The sequence below is a fragment of the Mustela nivalis genome (assembly GCF_964662115.1).
Source record: "Mustela nivalis genome assembly, chromosome: 1".
NCBI lineage: Eukaryota > Metazoa > Chordata > Mammalia > Carnivora > Mustelidae > Mustela > Mustela nivalis.
The window spans coordinates 44,757,525-44,778,302 of NC_139020.1; the positions used below are offsets into that span (position 1 = coordinate 44,757,525).

At 35.1% G+C, this 20,778-nt stretch overlaps 1 protein-coding gene across 2 annotated transcripts in view; it reads left to right on the forward strand.

The window, feature by feature from the left end:
- LOC309844750 (ephrin type-A receptor 6) overlaps window positions 1–20,778 on the forward strand; it is a 519,889-nt gene that overhangs the window by 389,279 nt on the left and 109,832 nt on the right. For both annotated transcript variants that reach the window (XM_082691954.1, XM_082691955.1), the window contains one exon: window positions 16,043–16,252. In XM_082691954.1, the coding sequence (XP_082548080.1) occupies window positions 16,043–16,252 (210 nt within the window). The remainder of the gene's footprint in view (window positions 1–16,042; window positions 16,253–20,778) is intronic.

The following is a 20,778-nucleotide window of genomic DNA, read 5'->3' on the forward strand; positions in this document are numbered from 1 at the left end:
GTGGGAGAGACAGACACATACACATAAGGCTTTAGTCAATGTTGGTGTAGACAGGATGCTTTGATAGTGATAAAGAAACTTGGTCCAACTTCATTCCTCCAATTTCCTGACCAGTCCCAATCTCCTTCCAATCTGTTGAAGGTACTGCTGGCTGTGCCATGAAATAGATCTCAAATGTGATTCAAGCCACCAGTTTATTTCTCCTGTGCTACTCTAAGAGCTTCCAAATTAATCTCCCTGCTACCATTTTCATATGGAAGTCATAGTATATCACTCCCCAATTAAAATTCTTCTCTAACTTGTCATTACTTTTAGAATAGATTTCAGACTATTTGCCAGAGCTTATGACAATAACCTACCTGATTTTGCCTGTGCCTACCTGTCCTCTCCCTCTTCCTCAACAAGTTCCAGTCTCACTGGCTTTTATTCCTCAAGTGTGCCAAACATTCTTGACTTAAGCCACTTGTAACTGCCAGGAACGACTCACAGCCTCCAGCTTATTTTCTTCTTTCATAGCACTCCAGTTTACTTATTTTATAGTTCTTCATTATTTAAAAGTAATCTAATTTATTTCTTACCTATTTATTTTCTGTCCCTGTGCCTCCAGTTAAATGTTGGTTCACTTTTCTCATTTGCTTCCCACTTTGACTCCAGCAATCAGAGCGACAACTGACCCATAGTAGATGCTCAGTGAGTATTATTTGAAAGAATAAACTTAGAGATTCAGCCAGGACCTCCTAGAAGACATAATACTTCTCATGAAAAATTCAGGTGACCAAGACCAGAAGGGCATTCCAGGAAGAGGGAACTATATAAGCACAGCACATCAGACATGAAATAACATGTTGTAGGAGTGAATTAAACACACACACAACAAAATGAATCAGAATAAGTTGAGACTAGGGATAGAAACAAGGGTCATGTCCTTGTATTGAGTACTACACTTTATTCTTACTGAAAGTCATCGAAAGGTTTTAAGGAAAGGGGTGATATGCTGATACTTGTGTCTTCATAGAATTCGAATATATTTATTTAAAAAAAAATACTAATAGTGTGATGAATTCAGGACAGCATAGCACTCACATCCTACATTTGTCCTCAACACAGAGTAAGTACTTGAGCTCAGCCTAAGATGACTGGACTCTGAGAGGCTTAAAGTGTTCATGCAGCACCACCTATGAGGCAAGGCCTTGAAAAACATCATCCAGAGTTTGTATTACTTGCATTATGAAGACAGTGTGACATGCCAATGACTGCTGAGGCCTGGTGGGTGTCTTGTTCCAGGGTCCAAGAGTCTGGTGGCCTGCTGCAGTTTTTGGAAATAGCAGGCATTAGTATGTATAGCTTTCAGAAACCATCTTCCAGGGGGGGCCCATCCTCTCTGGCACGAAGAGGTTAAGCTCCATGTTTCTCAGCAATCAGGTTGAGAGAGTAAGGAAAAAGAAGGAGGAAGACAAACTGAATTCTAGCTACTAAGCTTTGAGATGCAGTGTGTAAATATGCCACATTCTCTCTCTTTCATTTGAACCTGCCTCCCTGGGAAAAAAAAAAAAAACATGTGTCATAAAAAAAAATTCATAGTTTCTTTTTGATTAATCTCTAGTAGGAAGCCCAAAGATATTAAATCTCAGTGCTCTCACATTTTTCTCCTCCCCTCATAAACAATTCAATTCAGTTTGAATTAATATTTATCGAGTGCTGACACAAGGCATGGCAGTATAGTGGCTGCTATGATAGAACTGCTACATAAAAGAGAGAAAACCTGTGTCCTATCTTAAGAAAACAGTATATATATATATATATATATATATATATATATATATATATGACAATAGGAACAATATAGCAACAAAAACCAGTGCCCTACAAGATGGTATCAAAGGTTGTTTGACTCAGGTACCATTTATTAACCATCCACCATATTCAAGATAAACAGCATGTCTTAAACCACACTTGAGGAGGCTGTGTTGACAAGTACTAGAAAAAGGAATATAGATTTTGTGTGAAGGAGAGAGTCGCATCATTTGTAGAGAAAGAGATTTGTGCCATACCTCATGTGGAAATAAATGGGACTATTTCACTCAGCGACAGAGATAAATAGATTCTCATTTGTTGGTTTATCTGGAGTGTTCTTGTTTGTTTGTTTTTGGTTTATTGGGCTCAGGGCTCTTTTATATACCTTGTTTTATTAAGCCAAATTATGCTTCCCAGACTAGCCCAGACTGGGTCATTATGGCAAAGTTTAGGTCAGCTCTTTTCTAGACAACTCCAATTAAAAAGAATACAGGCTCTGGAATTAGACTGCCTGGATTCAAATCCTGATTGCTACTCAGTAGGTTATTAAATATATTTGTCCTTCAGTTTGACCATCTATAAGATGGAGATAGTAACTATACTTAATATCACAGAGTTGTTACAAACATTGAATAAGACTATAATAAAAAGCTTATAACTGTAACTGGTTTGTAGTGTTTAAGGAATGTTAGCATTTTCCCCTCCTATGATAATGTGGCAACAATGGCAGTATGTTTTCCTAAAAGAATATAAAACTATGGTTGGCACCTCTCTTTCATTGAGCACACATTTTATAAACAATTGAGAGAAAGAGAGAGAGAGATTATCACAGGTTGAGCACCCAGGGAAGCAGATTCTAAAAGGAGATACACATGAAGAAACTCCACTGGGGAGAAGCATCGGGGTCATCTCCCTTATTACTATTGGTTCTAGAGTTTGGGGCCCTGATAATCCTTAGCTGGAGTTCATCTCTGGGAAATGGCCTTGGCTAGAGAAAGCCACTATACCCAAGATCATGGCGCCTTTACAGGAGCAGCTTGTAGCCAGTGATTGATTGATGTGGCAAGAATAAGGACCCAGCTCCTTTTCCTCAATTTGAACCAATTATGAAGAGTTATCCCAGACCCAAGACATTCCATGGGGTATATGAAGGACTTTGTTGTGAATGCACTGCATTTTAAGTTCTCCTGCTGCCCAATCCTTCTTTTTTCTACACCACCCCCACCAAGATTTTGGCCTAAGAGTGTGTAACCGGGGATCAATGTTTAGTGAAATTAATAAATTTTCATCAAATACTTGCTTTGTCAAATACAATCTCATTCTTATACAAAATTGCCCCCCTTTAATTCGTTTGTTTAGTTCATGTGGTGGAGAATATGAGGATAGATGATACTAGTACAGTTTGTTTTGGTGCTACTACCTTGATCCTTAATTTGTGTTAAGGCTCCTGTAACTTTACCCACCAGAGTTTTGTACCATTGGTACAAATATCAACATAGTGGAAAAAAGGTAGATGTATGTCTTAGTGCTAGCATAAAAACAGTTTTGACCTCATGGACTCCTGAAATGTCTTGGCCATGGGAATTAGAAATACATATTCTACATTATGTAGTTCCATGACAGAACATGGAGAAAGTGGTTTATCTTCTTTTCAAATACCAAACTCTCATTTTTAATGAGGACACTTACTGTTCTTGGAACTGTGATTGCTATGACACTGAATTAAAGCAATTTAAGTCTCTCTAAATACTGGCAATAAGAAGAGCTGAAATAATTTTGAAATAACTTGCATGGAATACAAAAAAAAATGGGACACTCCTAAACTCATTTTATAAGACCGGTATTACTCTGATAACAAAGCCAAAGATGCTGTAAGAAAACTACATGAGATATCACTTCACACCTGTAAGAATGTAAAATCAACAACATAAGAAACAACAGGTGTTGGCAAGAGCATAGAGAAAGGGAAACTCTCTTGCACTGTTGGTTGGAATGCAAACTGGTGCAGCTACTCTGGAAAACAGTGTGACAGTGACAGTTCCTCAGAAAGTTAAAATAGAACTATCCTACAATCCAGCAATCATGCCACTAAGTATTTACCCCCAAAATACAATAAACTGAGGGTTTTGGAAGGGAGTGTATGGGGGTTGGGTGAGCCTGGTGGTGAGTATTAAGGAGGGCACATATTGCATGGAGCACTGGGTGAGGTGCATAAACAATGAATTTTGGAACACATATACAAAAATTTTAATTTAATTTAATTTAAAAAATACTAATTCAAAGGCATACATGCACCCCAATTTTTAAAGCTGCGCTATCTACAATAGCCAAATTATGAAAGTAACCCATTGTGTCCACTGACTGATGCATGGATAAAGAACATGTGCTATGCGACAAGAATGCCCACTCTCACCACTCTTGTTCAACATAGTATTAGAAGTCCTAGAAACAAACAAACAAAAAAAGTCCTAGAAACAGCAATCAGACAACAAAGAGAAATAAAAGGTACCCAAATTGGCAATGAAGAAGTCAAACTCTCGCTCTTCACAGATGACATGATACTTTATATGGAAAATCCAAAAGACTCCACCCCCAAACTACTAGAACTCATACAGCAATTCAGTAATGTGACAGGATACAAAGTCAATGTACAGATATCAGTTGCTTTCTTATACACTAATGAAAAAACACAGAAAGGGAAATTAGAGAATTGATTCCATTTACTAAAGCACCAAGAACCATAAGATACCAGGGAATAAACCTAACCAAGAGGTAAAGGATCTGTACTCGAGGAACTACATAACACTCATGAAAGAAATCGAAGAAGACACAAAAAGATGAAAAGCCATTCCATGCTCATGGATCAGAAGACTAAAGATTGTTAAAAAGTCTATACTGCCTAGAGCAATCTATACTTTTAATGCCATTCCGATCAAAATTCCACCAGTATTTTTCAAAGAGCTGGAGCAAAAAATCCTAAAATTTGTATGGAATCAGAAGAGACCCCAAATTGCTAAGGAAATGTTGAAAAAGAAAAACAAAACTGGGGGCATCACGTTGCCTGATTTCAAGCTTTACTACAAAGCTGTGATCACCAAGACAGTATGGTACTGGCATAAAAACAGGCACATAGACTAGTGGAATAGAGTAGAGAGCCCAGATATGGACCCTCAACTCTAAAAGTCAAATAATCTTCGACAAAGCAGGAAAAAATACACAGTGGAGAAAAGGCAGTCTCTTCACTAAATGGTGCTGGGAAAACTGGACAGCTATATGTAGAAGAATGAAACTCGACCATTCTCTTACACCATACACAAAGATAAACTCGAAATGGATAAAAGACCTCATTGTGAGGCAGGAATCCATCAGAATCCTAGAGGAGAACACAGGCAATAACCTCTTCGATGTCGGCCACAGCAACTTCTTTCAAGATTTGTATCCAAAGGCAATGGAAACAAAAGCGAAAATGAATTTTTGGAATTTCACCAAGATCTAAAGCTTCTACACAGCAAAGGAAACAGTCAACAAAACAAAGAGGCAACCCACGGAATGGGAGAAGATATTTGCAAATGACAGTACAGACAAAAGGCTGATATCCAGGATCTATAAAGAACTTCTCAAACTCAACACACCCAAAACAGATAATCATGTCAAAAAATGGGCAGAAGGGGCACCTGGGTGGCTCAATGGGTTAAGCCTATGCCTTCGGCTCAGTTCATGATCTCAGGGTCCTGTGATCGAGCCCCACATCAGGCTCTCTGCTCAACAGAGAGCCTGCTTCCGCCTCTCTCTCTGCCTGCCTCTCTGACTACTTGTGATCTCTCTGTCAAGTAAATAAATAAAATCTTTTAAAATTTTTAAAAAAATAAATAAAATGGGCAAAAGACGTGAACAGAGACTTCTCCAATGAAGACATACAAATGGCTAACAGACACATGAAAAATTGTTCATCATCACTAGCCATCAGGGAGATTCAAATCAAAACCACATTGAGATACCACCTTACATCAGTTAGAATGGCCAAAATTAACAAGACAGTAAACAACGTGTGTTGGAGAGGATGTGGAGAAACGGGAACCCTATTACATTGTTGGTGGGAATGCAAGTTTGTGCAGTCACTTGGGAAACAGTGTAGAGATTCCTTAAGAAATTAAAAATAGAGCTTCCTTATGACCCTGCAATTGCACTACTGGGTATTTAACCCAAAGATATAGATGTAGTGAAAAGAAGGGCCATCTGTACCCAATGTTCATAGCAGCAATCACCAAACTGTGGAGAGAACCAAGATGCCCTCCAATGGACAAATGGATAAGGAAGATGTGGTCCATATACACTATGGAGTATTATGCCTCCATCAGAAAGGATGAATACCCAAATTTTGTATCAACATGGATGGGACTGGAAGAGATTATGTTGAGTGAAGTAAGTCAAGCAGAAAGAGTCAATTATCATATAGTTTCACTTATTTGTGAAGCATAAGGAATAATACGGAGGACACGTGGAGATGGAGAGGAGAAGGGAGTTGAGGGAAATTGGAGGGGGAGATGAACCATGAGAGACTATGAACTCTGAAAAACAATCTGAGGGTTTTGAAGGCGCAGAGGGTAGGAAGTTGGGTGAGCCTGGTGGTGGTATTATGAAGGGCACATATTGCATGGAGTACTAGGTGTGGTGCATAAACAAAGAATTCTAGTGCACTGAAAAGAAATTTTAAAAATTTAAAAAATTTTAAAAAAGAACATGTGCTATGTATACATAATGGAATATCATTTGGCCATAAAAAAAGAATGAAATCTTGCCATTGGCAACAACATGGACAAAAATTAATAAAATACAGGAAATGGCTTTTTCAGTATCTGATATAAAACTCTTCTTGCTATTAAGTAGCAAGAGAGTGGTGAGATCTGCTCTGGGTATTAGCATAATATTTTTTTCTGAAAAGCAATTGGGCAACCAACATCAAGAGTTTTAATAATGGTTATATCTTTAACCATAAGAGACTCTTAATCTCACAAAACAAACTGAGGGTTGCTGGCGGGAGGGGGGTCAGGAGAAGATGGTGGGGTTATGGACATTGGGGAGGGTATGTGCTATGGTAAGTGCTGTGAAGTGTGTAAACCCACAGAACTGTACCCCTGGGGCAAATAATACATTATAAGTTTATAAAAAAATAAAATCAATTTAAATTAATTTAAAACAAATAATGGTTATAAATTCTTCTGCAGTGTATCCTTATGAAAGGATGGATACATGTGGATTTTACTGAAATTTTATTAATAAAAATTAAAAATAAAAACTTATAAGAATTTGGTACATTTATATATTAGAAATTATATTATCTTTATAAATAATATTTTATAGTCTTTAATAATCTGTCATTTTCATAATATACTATTAACAATATGAGGTTAATCTTAACAGAAAAAATTAGACTATCAAATGATGGGTCTTAAATATGAATGAATTTATCTCTTCTTTATAGTTTTCTATTATATTCCAAAATTTTCACAAGGGATTCATATTACTTCCATAATCAGAAAAATATGTTTGGTTGTTGTTTGTTTTTAGTATTTGCTTTTATTTTGTTTTGCTTTGGTTTGGTTTGGTGTAAGAGCTCAGTTAGAAGCAAGAGTCATTGATGTGTTCAACAATCAAGCCCCATTTTAGGAGACTCAATGTCTAAGCTCAGGTTAATAATTAGAATAAAATGTACGGATGATGAGTGCTCTTCCCCCTGTAAAGCTGGATCTGAGGTAATAATTTAACAAATACTTAGTGACCACTCAGAAATCATCCTACCTGCATTCTAAGCCCAACTCTCTCATTTACTTACCTTGGATGAATTATATAACTTTATTGGGACTCAGTCTCCTCTCAAATGAGTGAATATTCAGCCTACTAGTGGTCATGAGTAAAAACCAAACTGATCAGAATTACCAGGGATAGCTTTAAGCCAGTCTAACAAGAGCCAGTCAGAATACTAATTGAAAACTTGTTTTCACTAGAGTTTTTGTCCTCCGGATCTGATAATAGTACTGATAATCTACTACGCTGCTTACTTCTGCTGGTAACAGAAGTGGTAGGGTAGCTAATCATACTCTTGCTTTATTTGTTGTAGCAAATTATTTTTCAATAATAATGCTTTGTGTATTATGTGTTTAATTAAATGCTTTTAAATGATAATTTAAAAAAGAAAACTACATGTTAATATTGCTGATGAACACAGATGCAAAAATTTTCAACAACATGTTAGCCAACAGAATTCAACAGTGCACTAAAAGGATCAGACAGTGTGATCAGGTGGGATGCAAGAATGATTCAACAAAATGAAAGATAAAAATCATATAATCATCTCAATAGATGCAGAAAAAGCATTTGGCAAAATTCAATATCCATTTTTGATAAAAAACTCTCAACAAAGTGCATATAAAGGGGAACATACCTCAACATTATAAAGACCATATACGAAAAACCTATAACAGACATCATATATAATGGAAAAAGTAAAACCTTTTCTTCTAATATCAAAAACAAGACAAAGATGTCCTTTCTTGCCACTCTTATTCAATGTAGCATCAGAAATCCCAGCTAGAGCATTTGGTCAAGAAAAAGAAATAAAAGGCATCTAAATAAGAAAAGAAGTAAAACTGTCTCTATTTGCACATAACCTCTTATATATAGAAAACTCTAAAGATTCCACCAAAAACCAGTTAGAAATAAATAAATTCAGTAAAGTTTCAGGATACAAAATTAATATACAAAAAATCAGTTGCATTTCTATACAATAGCAACATACTGTCGGAGAAATTAAGGAAACAATCCCATTTACAATTTTATTGAAGAAGAATAAAACATTTAGGAATAAATTTACCCAAAGAGGTGAAAGATCTGTACACTGAAAACTACAAAACATTGATAAAAGAAATGGAAAACAATACAAATAATGGAAAATTATTCTTTACTCATGGATTAGAAGAAGTAATATCATTAAAATGTCCATGCTACCCAAAACAATCTGCAGATTCAGTGCAATCTCTATCAAAATTCCAATAGCACTTTTTACAAAATTAGAACAAATAATCCTAAAATTTGTATGGAAACATAAAAGACCCCAAATAGCCAAAGTAATCATGAAAAAATGAACAACACTGGAAGCATATCATTTCCTAATTTCAAACTCTATTACAAAGCTATAGCACTCAAAACAGTACACTAATGGCATAAAAACAGACACATAGATCAATGGAATAGAATTGAGAACACAGAAATAAACCAATGAGTGTATGGTCATTTAACTTATGACAAAAAGAGCCAAGAATATACAATGGGAAATGATAGTCTCTTCAACAGATGGTGCTAGGAAAAGTGGACAGCCACATTCAAAAGAATGAAACTGAACCCCTATCTTATACCATACACAAAAATTAACTCAAAATGGATTAAAGCCTTGAACCTAAGACCTGAAACCATAAAATTCCTAGAAGAAAACAGAGGGTAAATTCCTTGGCTTTGGTCTTGGCAGTGGTTTTTTGAATTGACACCAAAAACAAAGACAACAAAAGTAAAAATAAACAAATGGGACTACAGCAAACTTAAAAGCTCCTGCGCAACAAAGGAAACCATCAACAAAATGAAAAGGTAATCTATGGAATGGGAGAAAGCATTTGTCAATCATGTATTCCTATAAAGGGTTAATGTCCAAATTTTTTTTGTTGTTGTTCCTAATATGTAGTTTGTTTTTTTTTTTTTAACTTTTTATTTTTTATAAACATATATTTTTATCCCCAGGGGTACAGGTCTGTGAATCACCAGGTTTACACACTTCACAGCACTCACCCAAGCACATACCCTCCCCAATGTCCATAATCCCACCCCCTTCTCCCAAACCCCCTCCCCCCTGATATGAGGAAGTGGTAATGTCCAAATTTTACAAGGAACTCCTGCAACTCAATAATTATATAAAAAAAATTTAAATGGGCAAAAGGCCTGAATAGACATTTTTCCAAAGAAAACATACAAATGATTCAACCGGTAGAAGAAAAGATGGTTAACATCACTAATCATCAAGGAACTGCAAATCAAAACTACAATGAGATATTACCTCACACCTGTGAGGATGGCTATTAACAAGAAGACAAAAATAAAAATACTGACAAGGATGTGAAGAAAGAGGAATTCTTTTACATTGTTGGCAAGAATATAAATTGGTATAGCAAATATGAAAAACAGTACAGAGGGTCCTCAAGTAATTAGAAATAGAACTATCATATGATACACCAATCTCACTTTTGGTATATATCCAGAGGAAATTAAACCATTATCTCAAAGAGATATCTGTACTCCCAAGTTCATTGCAGCTTTATTCATAACAAGAAAGATACAGAAATAACCTAAGTGTCTGTCAATGGTTAAGTAAGTTAAGAAAATCTGGAAAATATATAATGGAATATTAATCAGCCTTTAAATAAAAGGAAATCCTACTCTTTACCACAACATGGATAAACCTAGAGGACATTACGCTAAACAAAACAAGTCAGACATATGGACATTGGGAAAGATCTGTGCTATGGTGAATGCTCTGAAGTGTGTAAACCTGGTGATTCACAGACCTGTACCCTTGGGGCTAGTAGTATATTATATGTTAATAAGAAATTAAAAAAGAAAAATAAGTTAGACAGAAAAAGACAGATATTGCATGGTACACTTATATGTGGAAGCCAAAAAAAAAAAAAAAAGTGAACTCCGAAACAGAGAGTACAAAAGTGGTTGCCAAGGGTGGGGTGAAGTAGGAGAGATAGAGGGGTTTGTAAAAGAATGCAAACATTCTGTTATAAGATGAATAAGTGGTGACTATCATTAATAACTGCATTGTAGAATTGATATTTGCTAAAGGAGTAGAACTTAAATGTCCTTATCTAAAAAGGGGGAAGGGGAATATGTGTAACAAAATATATATATTGCATGATAGCCAAAAAGTGGAAGTAACTCTAATGTTTATCAGCTGATAGATGTATAAATATATATAAATGAATAAAATGTATAAATAAAATGTACAATATGATGTATAAATGAAATAAAATTTTAAATAAAATAAAATGAATTATATACCAGTAAAAATAATATAAAATCCTGATGAACCTTGAAAATTATGTTAAGTGAAAGAATACAGTCACTAAAGAACATATACTTTATGGTTACATTTAAATGAAATAACCAAAATAGGCAAAACTATAGAAAGTTAATTAGTAGTTGCCTAGGGCTGGTAGAAGAAGTTGCAGGAATGGGGAATGACTGCCAGTGAGTATATAGTTTCTTTAGGGAATCATGAAAAAATTTTAATGGTGATTATGGTGATGGTTACACCTACTCTGTGAATACACTAAAAATGATAAATTAGTATAGTTTAAAAGTATAAATTGTATGATATGTGACTCATACCTTAATAATCCTGTTAAAAAAATAACTTGTAACAAAATATTAGCAAATTCAAGCCAACATTATATAAAAAGAATTACACCCTACAACCAAGTGAGATTTACCCTGGTATGCAAGAACAGTTCAACTTTCAAAAGTGTATCAATGTCATCTATAATATCAAACGACTAAAAAAGAAAAATCACATGATCATATAAATAGATGAAGAGAAAGATATTTGACAAAACTGAACGCCGATTTATGATAAAAACTTTCAGTAAAACTAGAAATAGAAGGGAAGTTCTTAAACTTGATAAAGACTATCTATAAAAACCCTGCAGCTATTATATTTAATGGCAAGAAACTTAAAGGTGTTTCACCAAGATCAGGAACAAGGCAAAGATGTCATTCTCACTACTCCTTTTCACTATCATACTGGGAAAATACACAGATTAGGAAGGAAAAAATAAAACTGTCCTTGTTCACAGATAACATGGCATCCATGTTGAAAATCTGAAAGAATTGACCAAAACAATTAGACTAATAAGCAATTATAGCAAGATTGCAGAATACAAGGTTAATACACAATGTATAAAAGTCAACAGCTTTCCCACATATCAGCAATGATCAAGTGGAATTTGAAATTAAAAGCACAATACCATTTATATGAGCACCCCCCAAAAATGAAATACTCAGGTATAAATCTAACCAAATATGTACAAGATCCATATGAGGAAAACTAAACTCTAATAAACAAAAGCAGGGAACTAAATTAAAGGAGATATCTTCCATGTTCATAAGGACATGCAATATTACTAAAATGTATTAAAATGTCAGTTCATTCCAACTTGATATATATTTTCCATGCAATCCCAATCAAAATTCCAGTAAGATATTTTGTGAGTATCAACAAACTGATTCTAAAGCTTATATGTAGAAGCAAAGGACCTATAATGATGAACACAGTAGTAAAAAAGGACAGAGTTGGAGGACCGATACTACCCGACTTCGACTTCAAAACATAAACAGGAATCAAGACAGTATGATGTGGGTGGAAGAATGAACAGGTCAATGGAACAGAATAGAAAGTCTGTAATAAACATGGTCAACTAGTCTTTGACAAAAGAGCAAAGGCAATACCATCGAGCAAAAATTGTCTTTTCAGAAAATGGTGCTGGGACAACTGGACATCCACAGCAAAAATTAAAAACAAACAAAAAACTAGGCAGAGAACATTACTCCCCCTACAAAAATTAAGTCAAAATGGATTATAGGCCTAAATGTAAAACACAAAATTATAAAATTCCTAGAAGGTAACATAGGAGGAAATGCTAGATGACATTAGATATGGCAAAGATTTTTTTGGTACAACTACAAAGGTACAATCCAAGAAAAAAAAGAAAACCAATAAGCTGGACTTAATTAAAATTTAAAACTTCTGCTCTGCAAAGGATAAAGTGAGAAGACAAGCCACAGACTGGGAGAAAATGTTTGCAAAAGAGACATCTAATAAAGGACTTAACCTAAAATATACAAAGAACTCTTAAAATTCAACAGTAAGAAAACAAGCATCTTTAAAAAAAAAAAAATGACCTTACCAGGCACTCCACAAAAGATATACAGATGACAAATAAGCACATGAAAAGGTGCCCCATACTGTATGTCATCAGGAAAATGCAAATTGAAGTAATGAGATACCACCTATTAGAATGGCCAAAATTGGTAACACTGAGAACACTAAATGGTAGTGTTGATGTCAAGCAATAGTATTTCTCTTTCATTGCTGTTGTTTGTTGTAGGAAGGCAAAATGGTACAGCACTTTGGAAGATAGTTTGGGATTTCTCACAAAACTAAACATACTATTACACATAAAAGCCTGCAGCTATAAACATGCTATAAACATTATAATTATTTATTTTTAATTGCCAAATATTGGAAACAACCAAGATGTCCTTCAGTGGGTGAATGGATAAATAAAACTGTTGTGCATGCAGATAAAGGGATTTTATTTAGCACTAAAAAGAATGGAGGCATCAAGCCATGGAAAAGACATAGAGGAATCTTTAATGTATTTTATGAAATGAAAGAAATCAATCTGCAAAGGCTACCTACTGTGTGTTTCCACCATATGACATTCTGGAAAAGGCAAAACTATGAAAAAAGTAAAAAGATCAGTGATAGCCAAGGTTTGGTCAGGGCAGATGAATAGATGAAGCACAGAGGATTTTTAAGACAGTGAAAATACTCATCATGGTACTAACATGGGTTTATGTCATTATAAATTTGTCCAAACCCATAGCATGTAAAATACCAAGAATATCATTCCCTGGTGAGGGGATGATAATGGGGGAGGCTATGCCTGTGTGGGGGCAGAGGGTATATGGGAAATCTCTATACTTTTCTCTTACTTTTGCTATAAACCTAAAAATGCTCTAAAAAAAAGTAGTCTCTTAAAAAAAAGGAAAGAAGGGCGCCTGGGTGGCTCAGTGGGTTAAAGCCTCTGCCTTCGGCTTGGGTCATGATCCCAGGGTCCTGGGATCGAGCCCCACATTGGGCTCTCTGCTCAGCGGGGACCCTGCTTCCCCTTCTCTCTGTCTCTCTACCTGCTTGTGATCTCTCTCTCTCTCTCTCTGTCAAATAAACAAATAAAATATTAAAAAAAAAAAAAAAGGAAAGGAAGAACTTGGTGCTTTTTGTCACTCTCAGAATAGACAGGAAATTAAATTTCAACCTGGAATTAAATAATAATTTTCTTTTATGACGTAGGAGTTTATGTTACTCAACTGATTTTTCAGCAACGTGGGAGGACAATTCTCTGATTCGTATCAGGGCACCTGAGTGGCTCAGTGGGTTGGGCCTCTGCCTTCAGCTCAGGTTGTGATCTCAGGGTCCTGGGATCAAGGCCTGCATTGAGTTCTCTGCTAGGCGGGGAGCCTCTTTGGCCCTCTCTCTCTCTCTTTCTGCCTCTCTGCCTACTTGTGATCTCTCTCTCTGGCAAATAAATAAATAATCTTTAAAAAAAATTACATGAGCTACATGTAATTGTAATATAAGGTTTTATTAAATAATAACTATTATTAAAATAAGTCAGGGGATGTGCTGTGTGTTTTCTATGTGATACTCACTGCACCTCTGAGTTAGATTATTCTATTCTCATTGTACAGATAAGAAAATTGAGGCATTCCTTAGTTTTCAGATGGTCCATTAACATTTCCTACCACGCAGAAATTATGCATTGATGAGAACTGTGATACCAGGCAACTCTATTTCTAATAGGTAAAAGAGCCACCTCTTTAAATTTAGTGTAATCCTTTCTAGGCCAAAAGAATTTATGCTTTGAATTCTACTCAAAGGCTTTGAGAGTCCTAATAGAGGAGAGGTAGGTAGGGTACATGATAGAAGAGGCAGATTTCATCTCATAGTGCACTGTCTAGGAAGATGGATTGGAAACATAAAGAGCTAATAACACCAAAGATTTCCTTTGCTAGGTTATCTTTTATACATTAATTATACAGAAGAGCCTGCTTAAATGGATACTTTTGCTATAGAATGTTTCTTTTAAAAAGGGTTCTTTTACTTACTCTGCACTTTGGTTGAGAGATATTATCAGAGAGCTATCAGGGAGATAAGTTGATATAAAGACAAAGTTTATTTCATTTGTAGTATAAGCTTATTCATTTAACTGACCAGTGAATCATCTTTGTATAGAATGTTGTGTCACTGTGATGCAGTCAGATCACCCGTGTATTTAACCCACACTATAGTTTTAAATCATATATCCAGGAAGACTGCTATAACTTTGCAAATTTGAAGACAACTCTTATTTATTCATCTACCACACTGTATAAGGTAATATAGTCCCATAGTCGTTTGTTAGATATTCATTTTTATAGCATTCATAAATAAATGTTACCTAGTGTATAAAACCAACCTGAGAATCTTTCACGTTTCTCTATAACTCCTTTGAGGACGACTGTCCCCAAATAACTATGTAAAACAATATTCTTTATTTTTCAAACTAAATATATTTTTATTTAATTTTTCTCTAATTTTGGGGTAGTGTGTGTCTGATCTTATTGGTGTACACGTCTTACATGGATGACAACTGAATTTTTTCCTTTCAAAAATGTTATTTTTAAGTCAAGACGGGAAGAATAAGCAATCAAGGGATTGAATGCTGCGTACCAGTACTATGCCTTGTTATTCATATGACTTCATTTACTCTTCCCAACAGGGAGCTAAAATAGTCCTGTTTTCAGTCAGTTGCCAGCAACTTTCTTTTTATTCACTCTCTCTATAATAAAAGAATGGGAAAATCTAGTTATTTTCTATTTGCATATATTTTTTTCTCTCTTTCCTATAGCTTCCCTAAACTTATTTCTTATTTATGCAAACAAGTCCTCTTTTTCCTAAGCAATCATTTTTCTCATTTCAAATTATTATGAAGTTTTTATCTAGTCTTAGGTTCTGCTGTCCTGCCCACCTGTACATAGGTCACAATTATGGAAAGTTAATTCTGTTCTTTTGGTAGTCATTGCTGCTACGTAATTAGACTTAGGTCCCTCTTATTACTTAAGAGTTTTTGAAATTAGTTAATTTGGTTGGTTCTCTTCTATCCTTTGTTTTCCTTCATCACTTCCAGCTAGGTTTTCCTTTTCTTTAAATGTCAAACAAATTCTTATATTTCATGCTTAGCAGATTTGATGCTTGTATTCATTGGATCCAGTAAAATAAATTCAAAGGTTTTCCTTAAGGTTACACATACATGCATGCCTGCACTCACATATGCTACATTAAAATAAATCAATGTAAACTATTGTGATTCTCTTTCAGAAACATGATGGCCATTTCACAGTCATCCAGTTGGTTGGTATGCTCCGAGGCATTGCATCAGGAATGAAGTATCTTTCTGATATGGGTTACGTTCATCGTGATCTAGCAGCTAGGAATATATTGGTCAACAGCAACTTAGTATGCAAAGTTTCTGATTTTGGTCTTTCCCGGGTGCTGGAAGATGATCCCGAAGCTGCATATACAACAACTGTAAGTTTACATGTCCTTTTCCAATATAAGTGGCTTACCTGTATTGTTTTTAATATTATAAGAATAATTGTGTTTTTGGTTTCCTAATTTTCTGCTCACACCTGTCATTTTCCAAATTTAACATCATCAGTTTTTTTTTTAATATTTTATTTATTTGACAGAGAGAGACACAGAGAGAGAGGGAACACAAGCAGTGGGAGTGGGAGAGGGAGAGGCATCCAGCCAAGCAGGGAGCCTAATGTGGGCCTCAATCCCAGGGTCCTGGGATCATGACCTGAGCCAAAAGCAGATGCTTAATGACTAAGCCACCCAGGCACCCAAACATCATCATTTAACTGAGAAGTATTTGCTTTATCTGAGTGCCTGGCCAAACAACAACAACAACAACAAAGCTTTCTTATATTTGACTGTTTTCTTTCTTCCATAGTACTGGGACTTTAATATGATGCTTGAGGTCCAAGTTTTGATTGCCCTCACAACAAATCTGCCTTTGCCTGAGGTATTCTTGATGCTTAATAATTATCTCCTTTAAATGGAGTTCTGTATAGGCCAATGGTGAATCAATTAAGTCCGTGCTAGTGAACAACCAATGGTTATGAAATGACATTTTTTTTCCTCACAGCAAATGTTATGGAATGACCTGATTATACTTACAAATGAACAAGATAAGTTTTTCTGGAAATATATAAATACACTCTAAACTTTTTTCTGAATGATACTTGGGGAGAATATGAGCAGGAATAAAAGACTAAAACTTTAGAAGCAAACTATCATCCATAGAATATATGATCTAACCTTAACTCATGAATAGTTTAAGCATTTCTGAATGCCCCCAAACCAGTTCATTCCACTGAGCTTTTTGGTTATTGTTCCAAGGATTTCAATCTCTGAGTCTTTCTTCAGCTATCTGAAAACAAGTAATTTGTAAAACCATACACTATTCTGTTATTGTTCAAACAAAACCTTCACCATTGACTCATTTGACAGTCACCTTCAATGAAAAGTCAGTCAGTAAAATTATTCAAGATGTTTTTATCCTCTCGTCTTTCTCTAACCTTACACATTATTATAGAAGAGGCAAATCCATTATTTAGTTCCCTTTTATTTCATTTTCTGTTAGATTGTTTTGAAACTTCACTGTATTCAATTACTCCAGAAGAGATGCAAGTTTAATACTATGAGTGAAACATATTTTGCCCTGACTATATTTGTACTGTAGAAATGCTCTATATTACTTTATTGTAGATATTTCCACTAATTTCTCCAACAAAGAAATATAGTGCTAAGGAAAATAAATTAATCTCTGAGAGCCTGACATATAAGGTAGCAGTATCTATTGATCTTTTAATTTGACCAAACACCTTCATAAAAGTAAAAGTCTATCATGTCTGAAAATAAATTGTTCATCTCAGGAAAAGCAGTATTTCCAGTTCCATTTTCTAATTGGAAAATGTCATAATTTTTTTCATTTTTTTGAGACTTTCTTTTCTTTTTGTTTTTTATAAATGTGTAACTTAAAGCAACTTTTCAAGTTACAGAACAATGTAGATAAGATTTTTCTATTATGCATATTATTTCCAACCTTGGAGAATAGTGTTTAAAATTATTATAAAAATTTGTGCAATATTTACAAAAATTCCAACAAATATGATCTACTTAAAGAACAAAATAATATAGAATAAAGCATAAAATAGGAAATAACTACGATATTCTTTGTATGCCTGTATGATGTATTTGAGATTCCTATTAAATAATATTTTAAATGCATTTTCAAATGGGAAGCTCATTAAATTTAAAGTACTAATAAAACTGTCAGGGTAACCCAAATTTTGAAGAATATATAGGTTTTATTGTATCAGATTTGAAATCCAGATTCCAGGCATGTTCTTCTATCTTATATGATTATAGAAACTGAAAGGCCTAGAACAGTGCTATTTTAATATAAATCTGACTACAGTATTAAAAATCAAGTCAGGTAACTAGAATATTAATGCCCCAAAAGTGCCTCTTGAAAGCTATAGATTGTCTCTATTAAGAAATAAGTTTCTGAATTTAAGAGGCATCAGTTGAATGGTAAACAATGTAAGTATTATTTTAATTGTTTTTATTTTTTATTCTACTATCATTAATGTAGTGTTGTATTAGTTTCAGACACATGATGTAGTGATTCAACAATTCTATACAGTACTCAGAGATCATCACAATAAGTGTACTCTTAATCCCCTTCACCAGTTTCACCCATCCCCCCAACCACCTTCATCTGGTAACCACCAGTTTTCTCTCTATATTTAGAAGTCCGTTTTTTTGTTTGATTCATTTTGTTTGTTTGTTTTATTTCTTAAATTCCACATGCAAATGAAATCACATGGTACTTGTATTTCTTAGACTGACCTATTTTCCTTCCAGATCCATCATGTTGTTGCAAATGGCAAGATTTCATTTTTTTTATAGCTGAGTAATATTCCATTGTGTGTTTACAGCACACCTTCTTTATTCCTTGATTTACCCTTGGACATCTGGGCTGCTTCTTGGTTATTTTAATTAAGCCTGAAATAAATACAAGGGTACATGTATCTTTTCAAATAAGTGTTTTCACATTCTTTGGGTAAATACCTAGTAGGGGAATTACTGGATCATGTTTTATTTCTTTTTAAGTGGTTACACCACTTTTCATTCCCACCAACAGTGCACAAGGGTTCCTTTTTCTCTACATACTCGCCAACACCTGTTGTTACTTGTGTTTCTGATTTCAACCATTCTGACAAGTATGAGATAATATCTTTTTGTGGCTTTCATTTGCATTTACCCAATGATTAGAAATGTTGAGCAACTTTTCATATGTCTGCTGGCCATTTGTTTGTCTTCTTTGGAAAAATGTTTATATCCTCTGCTAATTTATGTTTTTTTGGTGTTGAGTCATATTAAGTACTTTATGGTTTGGAAATAAACCCCTTATCAGATATGTCATTGGCAAATATCTTCTCCCAATCAGTAGGTTGTCTTTTTGGTTTGTTGATTATTTCCTTTACTGTGCAAAAGATTTTTATTTCGATATTATCCTGATATTTTTTTAAAGTGTCATTATTATTTATTATTATTTTTTTAATAATTTTTTTATTTTTTATAAATATATATTTTTATCCCCAGGGGTACAGGTCTGTGAATCACCAGGTTTACACACTTCACAGCACTCACCAAAGCACATACCCTCCCCAATGTCCATAATCCCACCCCCTTCTCCCAAACCCCCTCCCCCCAGCAACCCTCAGTTTGTTTTGTGAGATTAAGAGTCACTTATGGTTTGACTCCCTCCCAATCCCATCTTCTTTCATTGATTCTTCTCCTACCCACTTAAGCCCCCGTGTTGCATCACCACTTCCTCATATCAGGGAGATCATATGATAGTTGTCTTTCTCTGCTTGACTTATTTCGCTAAGCATGATATGCTCTAGTTCCATCCATGTTGTCGCAAATGGCAAGATTTCATTTCTTTTGATGGCTGCATAGTATTCCATTGTGTATATATACCATATCTTCTTGATCCATTCATCTGTTGATGGACATCTAGGTTCTTTCCATAGTTTGGCTATTGTGGACATTGCTGCTATAAACATTCGGATGCATGTGACCCTTTGGATCACTACATTTGTATCTTTAGGGTAAATACCCAATAGTGCACTTGCTGGGTCATAGGGCAGTTCTATTTTCAACATTTTGAGGAACTTCCATGCTGTTTTCCAGAGTGGTTGCCCCAGCTTGCATTCCCACCAACAGTGTAGGAGGGTTCCCCTTTCTCCGCATCCTCGCCAGCATTTGCATTTCCTGGCTTGTTGATTTTAGCCATTCTGACTGGTGTGAGGTGATATCTCATTGTGGTTTTGATTTGTATTTCCCTGATGCCGAGTGATATGGAGCACTTTTTCATGTGTCTGTTAGCCATCTGGATGTCTTCTTTGCAGAAATGTCTGTTCATGTCCTCTGCCCATTTCTTGATTGGATTATTTGTTCTTTGGGTGTTGAGTTTGCTAAGTTCTTTATAGATTCTGGACACTAGTCCTTTATCTGATATGTCCTTTGCAAATATCTTCTCCCATTCTCTCAGTTGTCTTTTGATTTTGTTAACTGTATACTATGCTGTGCAAAAGCTTTTGATCTTGATGAAATCCCAATAGTTCACTTTTGCCCTTGCTTCCCTTGCCTTTGGCGTTGTTCCTAGGAAGATGTTGCTGCGGCTGAGGTCAAAGAGGTTGCTGCCTGTGTTCTCCTCAAGGATTTTGATGGATTCCTTTCTCACATTGAGGTCCTTCATCCATTTTGAGTCTATTTTTGTGTATGGTGTAAGGAAATGGTCCAATTTCATTTTTCTGCATGTGGCTGTCCAATTTTCCCAGCACCATTTATTGAAGAGGCTGTCTTTTTTCCATTGGACATTCTTTCCTGCTTTGTCAAAGATTAGTTGACTGTAGAGTTGAGGGTCTATTTCTGGGCGCTCTATTCTGTTCCATTGATCTATATGTCTATTTTTG